This window comes from Arachis ipaensis, chromosome B09 (assembly GCF_000816755.2).
Source record: "Arachis ipaensis cultivar K30076 chromosome B09, Araip1.1, whole genome shotgun sequence".
In the NCBI taxonomy this organism is placed as follows: Eukaryota; Viridiplantae; Streptophyta; class Magnoliopsida; order Fabales; family Fabaceae; genus Arachis; species Arachis ipaensis.
In genome coordinates this window covers 17,375,928-17,387,000 of record NC_029793.2, presented here as the reverse complement: position 1 = coordinate 17,387,000, position 11,073 = coordinate 17,375,928, and the positions used below count along the sequence as shown (strand labels likewise).

General features: G+C 39.9%; 1 protein-coding gene across 1 annotated transcript; it reads left to right on the top strand.

Moving 5' to 3' along the window:
* On the top strand, positions 890-1,900 carry LOC107615078. Its single transcript, XM_016317193.1, has one exon. The coding sequence runs from the start codon at positions 890-892 to the stop codon at positions 1,898-1,900; it is 1,011 nt and encodes a 336-aa protein (XP_016172679.1).

Genomic DNA, 11,073 nt, shown 5'->3' with positions numbered 1-11,073 from the left:
TGGCATTCTCAGGACCTTATTTATTATACGCGTGGCATTTTTACCATGCTGAGAACCTCTGGTTCTCATTCGATACTGTGTTGCTGTTTTTCAGATGCAGGTCAAGAGGCTTCTCACTAGGCGTCTGGATCCTTGAAGCGAAGTAGTTCTTGGGTGTATTTTGGATTTCTGTTTGTAAATATGTACATATGTATCTAGCTTACTCTCCAAGTAACTTATGTACGCTGCTCCTCTTAGAGGTTGAAGGAGAGATAGGAGTTTACTTTGGTATTTTGGTGTATTTTGGAGACACTTATGTATGTTTATATGTATATATGTATCCTTCGGCCAGCCTTAGCTTCGCAGGCTGAGTCAGTGGCTAGTTATGCTGTTTCTTTGGCTTTCCTTTATTCCTTTGCTTATCTTTATCATGTTCCTATTAGGTTTCTTAGCACGCAAGTAACCCTTTTCGTTGAGCGTTGCGCTTTTAATTTTTGCAATTTTTTGTTTACCGTTTCAAGGCTCCTAGTATATTATCCTCTTCTCTATTATGTATCTATTTTGCTGTTTAGAGGTCTGTAACACCACACTACCTCTGTTCTACGACTTAAGCGTAAACTCTGTGTAGTAGGGTGTTACATTATGGTATCAGAGCAGTTCGTTCCTATAGAGCCTGGGGACAGACTGATTGTGCTTTTGTGCATTCTCTGTGTATGTGTTTATGTGCTATTAGGATATCTAACTGATATATGTGGCATAAATGTTCATGAGCATGCATTTGGGACTTAAAGCACTGAACTTGCGATATTGAGACTGATCAACTTGATATCACTTGTTTGGTGTGTATAGGGACCAGATGTTTACTCGCGGACGCGGACGCAGGCGAGGTAGAGGCTGAATAGGCAATACTATGCCGGAAGCATCAGTGAATATTCCTGACCCTATAGACTTCATGGCTGCATTGGGCAATATGGCAGCAGCTATGCAAGCGACAGCTGAAGCCCTGGGAAACCAAATTAATAATGGGAACAATGGTAATAATTGTGATAATGGTCTAATGACGCTCTCTTCCTTTTTGAAGGTTCACCCTCCAACTTTCAGAGGGACCTCGAATCCGACCGATGCTGATAACTGGATACAGGCCATTGAGCGAGCATTACAAGCTCAACAGGTTCCGGATGAACAATGGGTTGAGTTTAGAACCTACCAGTTGCATGGTGAAGCTCAGCACTGGTGGCAGGGCATGAGGCGCATTCTGCAGCCTGATGGGATTGTGATCTCTTGGGAGTTATTCCGAGAGGAATTCTATAAGAAATATTTCCCCATCTCAGTCAGAAATGCCAAAGAGCTCGAAGTGCTTCAACTTAAACAGGGCCAGATGACTATTACTGAGTACACCAGTAAGTTTGAGGAATTGTGCCGGTTCTCATGCATCTGTCAGGGAACTCCTGAGGACTTTACTGAGTGGAAGTGTATAAAGTATGAAGGAGGCATTAGGAGTGACATTCAGACCTTTGTGGCGCCTATGCAGATTCGAGTGTTTTCTGAGCTGGTGAATAGGAGCAGGGTGGCGGAGGATTGTATTAGAAGGGCTGCAGTAGAAAAAGGGAGTTTGAGGATGCCATTCCAGAGGACCACAGGGAGAAACTTTGCACCCAGAGACAGACAGTTCAAGCGTGGTGGCTTTGTCCCTCAGAACAATCAGGGGCAAGGCAACTCCAGGAGGCTTAATACTAGTGCTAATCAGGGAAGGAGACAGGGAAAGCAGCCACAGCAGGATATGAGTTGCCACAGATGTGGGAAGTATCATTCAGGACCATGCAGGTTTGGGACTGAAGTCTGTTACTCCTGTGGGCAGCCGGGACACTTGGCTAGTAGTTGCCCAGAGAAGAAGAGGTATGAGACAGGCAGAGTGCAGTAACCAGGAAGAGTATACATTACTTCTTCAGTAGGCGCTGAGGGGTCAGAGACACTGATCAGAGGTAACTGTGAGATGGCGGGTAAAACTTTGAATGCTTTGTTTGATTCTGAAGCTTCACATACTTTTATTGCATTTGAGAAGGCTGATGAGCTAGGATTGAAAATAGTAGTATTGGGATATGATTTAAAGGTATATAATGCTACCCATGAGGCTATGGTGACTAGGTTAGGGTGCCTCCAAGTTCTTTTTCATATACAAGGGCGTGATTTTGTGCATAACTTAATTTGTTTGCCGATGACTGGTCTTGATCTCATTCTGGGATTGGACTAGTTATCCAAGAACCGCGTTCTACTAGATTGCTCTGCGAAAATGGTGTATTTCATGCCTGAAGACACTGAAGGGCCGGTTGTGGTAAATAAATACTACCTGAATTCCATGACGGTAAACTGTTTTGGGGCCGAATGTCAGGGAATATTGTTGTTAGTTGCGGGTGTTTCAGGTGATGATCAGAACTTGGAATAAATCCCGGTTCTGTGTGAGTTTCCAGAGGTATTCCCTGATGATATTGATGAATTTCCACCAAAACGAGAAGTGGATTTTGCTATTGATTTAGTACTTGGGGCCGGACTAATCTCGAGTGCTCCTTACAGGATGTCGCCTCTAGAAATGGCCGAATTGAAGTCTCAACTGGAGGATCTGTTGGGTAAGAATTTTATCTGACCAAGTGTATCTCCGTGGGGTGCGCCAGTATTACTGGTGAAGAAGAAAGATGGAAGTATGCACTTATGTGTTGACTATAGGCAGCTGAATAAGGTTACAGTGAAGAGTAAATACCTGCTGCCAAGGATTGATGACTTAATGGACCAATTACAGGGAGCCAGTGTGTTCTCTAAGATTTATTTACGATCTGGATACCACCAGATAAGGTTCAGAAATGAGGATATTCCCAAAACTGCCTTCAGAACGCGCTATGGTCACTATGAATATACTGTGATGTCCTTCGGACTAACTAATGCTCCGGCGATATTCATGGATTACATGAACAGAATTTTCCATCCATATCTGGATCAGTTTGTTATTGTGTTTATTGATGACATTCTTATCTATTCTAAGACTGAGGATGAGCATGCAGAACACTTGCGAACAGTGCTACAAATTCTGAAGGATAGGAAGTTGTATGCCAAGCTATCCAAGTGTGAGTTTTGGAAGTTCGAGGTGAAATTTCTTGGTCATGGAGTGAGCAAGCAAGAAATAGCAGTGGATCCTGCTAAGGTTGAGGCGGTGATGAATTGGGAGCAGCCAACTTCAGTGACGGAAATCAGGAGTTTCTTAGGCTTGGCGGGTTATTATCGGAGGTTCATTAAAGGATTTTCACAGCTCGCTTTTCCCTTGACTAAGCTGACCAGGAAGGATATTCCTTTTGTATGGACTCCCGAGTGCGAGGAGAGTTTCCTTGCCTTAAAGCAAAGATTGACTACCGCCCCTGTATTAGCGTTGCCTGAGCCGAGAGAACCATTCGAGGTGTACTGTGATGCGTCCTTGAAAGGTTTAGGATGCGTGTTGATGCAGCATCATAAGGTTGTGGCTTATGCCTCACGTCAGTTAAGCCCACATGAAAGAAACTACCCAACTCATGATTTGGAACTTGCCACCGTTGTCTTTGCCTTGAAGATTTGGAGGCATTAGCTCTATGGAGTGAAATTTCAAGTCTTCTCGGACCATAAGAGTTTGAAGTACTTGTTTGAACAAAAAGAATTGAAAATGCGTCAGAGGAGGTGGATAGAACTCCTAAAGGATTATGACTTCGAGCTGAACTATCATCCGGAAAAGGCGAATGTAGTAGCAGATGCTTTGAGTAGGAAATCCCTATGTGCCACTTGGATGATGCTAAGAGAGGAAGAGTTGTTGAGAGCCTTTCAAGGATTGAAACTGGAAATCAGAGAGGAGTTTGGGACTTTATGCCTAAGCAGTTACAGATCTCAAGTGACTTCAAGGCTGAACTGAAAAAGGCTCATCAGAATGACCAAGAATTGTATAAGATTTTGCTGACGATTGAGAAAGACAAGCAATGGAAAGTGTCAAAAGATAAAGAGGGGTTGTGGAGGTTCAAGGGCCGGATAATTGTGCCAGATGTCGGAGATTTGCGACGGAGCATATTGGAGGAAGCTCACAAGAGCGGGTTCTCCATTCATCCTGGGAGCACCAAGATGTACCAATACTTAAAAACGATGTTCTGGTGGCCAGGAATGAAAAATGATGTGGCGTTACATGTTTTTAAATGCCTAACTTGTCAGAAAGTCAAGATTGAACACCAAAGACCAGTAGGGTCCCTTCAACCTTTGGAAATTCCACAGTGGAGATGGGAGAGCATTGCTATGGATTTTGTACTGGGCTTACTAATAAACCACTATTTTATGGTTTATATTGTGTTTAATTGAGTAGTTTTTATCAAGTCTTTGCATACTTATTCATACAATTCGCATGTTTTACATTTTCCTTCCTGGTTTTGTGATATGATTGAAAACATGCTTCTTTGGCCTTATATTTGCTAATATTAACCCTCTCTTATTACCATTCGATGCTGTGATACGTGCGTTAAATGTTTTCAGAGATTACAGGGTAGGAATGGTTTAGAGGATGGAAAGGAAGCATGCAAAAGTGGAAGAAATACAAGAAACTGAAGGAACTGCTAAAGCTGTCCCGCCTGACCTCTTGGTACTAAATTGACCATAACGTGAGCTACAGAGATCCAAATGATGCGGTTCCAGTTGCGTTGGAAAGCTAACGTCTGGGGCTTCGCAAAAATATATAATTTGCCATAGCTGCTTCGAAGCCAGGCGACGTGAACGCGTGGATCACACGGATGTGTGACCGGGCGAAAACCCAATCCGCGCAAACGCGTGGACGACGCTTCCGCGTCACTTTTCCGCAACCTGAACATACCAAAAATCGCCCCGGTAATTTTTGGGCTATTTTTGACCCAGTTTTCGACGCAGAAAATACAGATTAGAGGCTATAAAGTGGGGGAATGCATCCATTCATTAACATGTCTTCCATTATTCACTTTTCATAATTTAGATGTAGTTTTTAGGGAGAGAGGTTCTCTCCTCTCTCTTAGGATTTAGGATTAGGATTCCTCTTAAAGGATTTAGGATTATCTCTTCTCAATTTCCAGGTTTAATATTCTTTTTATTTATTTTCTCAAATTTTGTTTATGAACTCTTTGTGTTTAGATTTGAATGTTTTATTTAATATAATTTGAGGTATTTCAGATTTGACTTTGCTTAGCTTTATTTATATGGATACTTTTAATTTAATTTAGATATTTTCTTCCTTTTGGCTTTGGTTAAGTAATTGGTAACACTTGAGTTGTCAAACTCAGCAGTGATTGAAATTGGCAGATTACTGATTGATTTGGATCGCTCTGAAGCTAGTCTTCCCACAGGGATTGACTAGGACTTGAGAATTAAATTAATTAGTCTACTTGACTTAACTAAGTGGGATTAAAACTCAATTCTCATTACCGTTGATAAGGATAACTAGGATAGGACTTCTAATTCTCATACCTTGCCAAGAGTTTTATTAATTATTAATTTATTTTTCTTGTCAATTAAATTACTTGTTCAAACCTTTTAAAAACCCCAAGTTATACCTTTGCATAACCAATAATAAGAACACCTCCCTGCAATTCCTTGAGAAGACGACCCGAGGTTTAAATACTTCGGTTATCAATTTATTAAGGGGTTTGTTACTTGTGACAACCAAAATTTTTGTAAGAAAGAAATTCTTATCGGTCTAGAAGCTATACTTACAACGTGAATTTATTGTGAAAATTCTAGATCACGCGAGAGTTTCGTTCTTCACTTACCAGGGACTCAGACAGGTTGTGATGCTATTTGGGTGGTCATAGACCGATTCACCAAGTCAGCTCATTTTCTGCCTATTCGGATAAGTTGTACTATGGAGGAGTTGGCGCGCTTATACATAAATGAGATTGTGAGGTTACATGGCATACCTTCCACCATTGTATTGGATAGAGATCCTTGCTTTATATCACGGTTCTGGGGTGCTTTTCAGCGAGCCTTTGGCACTCAATTAAGCCTAAGTACTGCCTATCATCCTCAAACGGATGGCCAATCAGAAAGAACAATCCAAACCTTGGAAGACATGTTAAGAGCTTGTGTTTTGGATTAACCGGCGAGCTGGGATCGATATATGCCTCTGGTAGAATTTGCTTATAACAATAGCTATCATGCGAGTATTGGAATGGCTCCATATAAGACTTTTTATGGAAGAAAATGTCAGTCTCCATTATGCTGGTACGAAGTAGGAGAAAAGAGCTTAATAGGACCTAAAATGGTAAGTGAAACCACTGAGCAAATAAAGAGAATCCGGAAGCGAATGCTTGAAGCTCAAAGCCGTCAGAAGAGCTATGCTGACCGAAGACGGAAGCCTTTAGAATTTGAGGAAGGAGAACACGTCTTCCTGAAGGTTACTCCGACCACTGGAATAGGGAGGTCCATCAAAACCAAGAAGTTAAATCCCCGTTACATTGGGCCGTTTGAAATCCTGAAGAGAATTAGACCAGTGGCGTATAGGATCACGTTACCACCACATCTTTCGAACCTGCATGATGTGTTTCACGTATCGCAGCTTTGCAAATACACTTTTGATCCTAGTCATGTCGTTGAGCCAGAATCATTCTAAGTGAGAGAAGATCTGACGCTTTCAGTAACTCCGGTTAGGATTGATGATACCAGCATCAAGCGTCTACGCGGAAAGGAAGTTTCTTTAGTGAAAGTAGCTTGGAGTCGAGCTGGTATTGAAGAACATACCTGGGAGCTTGAGTCAGAGATGTGGAAGGACTACCCACTAGGGGTATTCGCGGTGCGGTTTGGATCGGTTTTAAGTCAAAAATTTATCCGATCCGAACACTAATTTTACTTGCGGTGCGGTTTGGATTGGATTGAATTTGCGGTTTTATAAATTAAAAAAATTATATACATATACCAAGCCTCAACATCAAATTTTAAATAATCAACAATGACATAATAAATCTCAACAATATCTTAAAAAATCAATAATAACATAACAATAGAAATAAAATTATAGGTTAGTTAAAATAAATAAATAAAAAATATTTTGAACATAAAATATTTATTAAATAATAATAATATATGAATAATATAAAAATATATAAAAAATTAAACATATTATAAGTATAATTGTAAATATAATAAAATAATAATATTATAGCACATTGTGCGGTTTGGATTGGATTGGATCGGTTATGAAAATTAGATCCGAAATCCGATCCGATCCAGCGGTTTGCAAAAAATATCATCCAATCAAATCCGAATTAGTGCGGTTTTAATCGATTTTCGGTTTGAATTGGATTGGATGAGCGGTTTAATTTGGATCGGTTTGGATTTGAACACCCCTACTACCCACACCTCTTTTCAGGTAACTCCCTCTGAATTTTGGGGACAAAATTCCTAATTAGGTGGGTAGGATGTAAACCCCGCTAAAATCGATAAATAATTAGTTGATAAATTGAATTTTAATTAGGAAAGCTAAAAATGTAAAACTAATGTCAAAATAGGATAGAGTTCGTCGAAACGAGAATTTTGATAGGCATTTCGAAAATTTGGCCCAAAATCGAACCAGAAGGGCCGAACCGGTTGAATCGGGGCCCAAATCGGGCCTGTGGGTCCAACCGGACCGAAACATTTAAACAAAACAGCAGCTCTCCTTCTTCCCCATTGCATGCAACGAACACAAACAGAATTGGGGAAGGGAGGAGGAGTTCTCAACCTTTACAACCTTTGATCCACCATAACTCCTCCGTCCGGGCTCCAATCGCCGCACCGTTTGCGGCCACGCGTCCAGCGCATCGAGCTCTACCTTTTTATCCGAAAAATTTTACTTGTAAGTCTCATATTTGGTTCAGAATCTCTATCTCTCTTTCTTTGGTAAACTTGAAAACCTATAGTGAATCTTGTCCAATTTTTGTGTTCTAGGTTCAAGTTAGCTTCCGGGACTTATGAGATCAAGCTATTGAACATATGGGTAAGGTAAGAACACCCTAACCCTAGCTCAATCTTGTATTTATAATGGGAAAATTGAAATTGAAGCATGTATATGTATTAGGTGTAGATTAAGTGGGTATATAAGCATTGGAATTGAATTGGGAGTAATTGAAGGCTTGTTGGTGATCAAAGCTTGGTTTAGGGCTGTTTTAATTGAGCTTGGAAGGGCTGTATTTTGTGTTGTGAGGCTGCCTTGGGTGAACTAAATGATCGGCCAAGGTATGGTTTAAGTTTCGCACGTTTAATATTTACGGTGTTGTGAAAACTTAAGTTAGAGGAACCATAGAATAAGTTGAATTGTTAATTGCATTTAATGAGTAGTTTGTAATGTTGTTGGAATAAATTGTTGATGAACATAAATTGGAATTATGAAGTATTGAGGTTATTAATTTCATACTTTTGGACTTGCTTATAATGGGTTGTGTTGATGTTGATATTGATGGATTATGGTTGGTGTTTGTTAATAAAGAGTTGTTATGTCAAGTTAATGGATTAATGTGTATGAAGGGTTGATTTATGTTAATGGCATTTAAATGGTACATGTTGATGGAAGGTTGATAAATATATGGTGAAGGTTAGTATAGGTAAAGAGTTGATATAAACAAATGAAGGGTTATTGATGTATGAGGTAAATATGGATAATTATTGATGAACAAGGTTATATTGGCAATGGTTGTTGATGAATTGGGTTGATATGGTATTATAATGCAAGTTTTAATGGTAAGAAGCTTAAGTTGATGAAAATGAGTTTTGGTTGGGAATTGGTTAAAAACCAGTTTTTGATGAACTTTGGAAGTCCATAATTTACTCCACAAATTTTGCCTTTGGATTGAGTTGTGATTTATTGCAAATAAAAGATGGTTTTAAGAGCTTTTGATTGATATCAACTTTGTGGAAAACGAAATTTTGTAGAGAAAATTATAGACGTTGCAAGTTTAGTGTTTAAATCTGTGTTTAGGATGGCCAAAATTGGTTGCTGCAAGCTTGCAAGGCATTCTGCCAAATTTTTTGGAAAAACGCTCATCCACGCGTACGCGTGGCGTGAAGTTTTGCCGACGCATGCGTGAGAGGCATACGTACGCATGTTTTCATATTCACGCGTACGCATGACTCACGCGTACGCGTGACTTGATGTACGCTCCACGCGTGCGCGTGGCCTACGCGTATGTCTGGATGCTGCCTGCTGCAAAAACCGATTTTGACTGTTTTTAAACTAATTTACCACTTCTAAACCTCCATTTTCTTCCCTTTAAGGCTTAAAGTATGGTTCTAGGTCCAGTAGATAAAAGAAGCTAGGAAAACAAGATAACTTGAGGGTGAAGAAATTTGTAAATGGTGGTTTTTATGAAGAAAATAAGAATGTTAACGAAGTTTAACGCTAAGGCTTGATATTTGATGATGTATTGATGATAATTGCCATGGCTTATGAATAATGATATCTGAGATACGAGTTTTCCTAGGTAAAAACCGTGGCTCGCCACCACGTGTTCCAGGTTGAATCTCGATACTCTGTTGACAATATGTCGTAAAGGTGACCGGGCATGTATAAATTCTCGGGTATGGATAGCCCCCATTCAGTGATTATATGATAAATGAATGTGAACTCTATGCATAGACTCTTGGGGATGCACGACAGGGGACAGTCTAAGGTTTTCGGACTTGTCGGGTTAGCTGGATAACCGACAAATGGGCCCCATCAGCCATAGGACAGGCATGCATCATATGCATTTGTTTGTTTTGATTGCTATGTATTTCCTGGGTTTGCCTAATTGATATATATATCACCTGCTATCTGTTATACTTGCTATTTGTACTATCTGCTCATTATTTGTACGTGAACTTGCTTGGTTGCTTGTTTCTGTTGCATTATGAATCATGGAGGGATGGAGGAAACGGAGAAATGGTTTGGTGTTAGGTTAGGATTGAACTTGAGTAAGTTAGGTAGATTTAGAACACTACCCTTGTTTATGGCTTCTGTTTAGTACTTAAGTTGGATAACTGAATAACGGAGTTTTAGGATTGCCTATGACATTTTCAGGACCTTATTTATTATACGCGTGGCACTTTTACCATGCTGAGAACCTCCAGTTCTCATTCCATATTGTATTGTTGTTTTTTAGATGCAGGTCGAGAGGCTCCTCGCTAGGCGTCTGGATCCTGGGAAGCGAAGTAGTCCTTGGGTGTATTTTGGTTTCTGTTTGTATATATGTGTGTGCGTGTGTGTGTGTGTGTGTGTGTGTGTGTGTATATATATATATATATATAGCTTACTCTCCAAGTAACTTATGTACGCTGCTCCTCTTAGAGGTTGAGGGAGAGATAGGAGTTTATTTTGATATTTTGTTGTATTTTGGGGACACTTATGTATGTTTATATGTATATATGTATCCTTCGGCCAGCCTTAGCTTCGCAGGCTGAATCAGGGGCTAGTTATGCTGTTTTCTTGGCTTTCCTTTATTCCTTTGCTTATCCTTATCATGTTCCTATTAGGTTTCTTAGCACGTAAGTAATCCTTTCCGTTAAGCGTTGCGCTTTTAATTTTCGCGATTTTTTGTTTACCATTTTGTTTCAAGGCTCCTAGTATATTATCCTCTTCTCTATTATGTATCTATTTTGCTGTTTAGAGGTCCGTAACACCACACTACCTCCGCTCTACGACTTAAGCGTAAAACTCTGTGTAGTAGGGTGTTACACATGACGAGATGAACCGTATTATCGTTCTCGCAGGCCTCTCGAAGCGACATGATAGCTGGGCTCCTCTGAAGGTGGCGCAGGATCACTTCCTCGCGGCTGACATCCTCAATGTCCACGATGGTGTAGAACTTCCGCTTCAAGATGCTCTTGTGCGCAAGCAACTTGCACATCTCGCGGACGATGCAACAACAAGAGCAAAGCCGTTGATAGACAATCGTTAGGAGATGAACAATTAGAATTTTTTTCATATGAGCAATTGGAATTTGCTTTTTTTCACATGAATAATTGGAGATTTTTTCTCTGTTTCTTTGATTTTGATTTTTTTCCTTAATTTTTGATATTATTAAATTAAAATTATTTGATTTTATTTTTTTATTGCAAAAAATATTT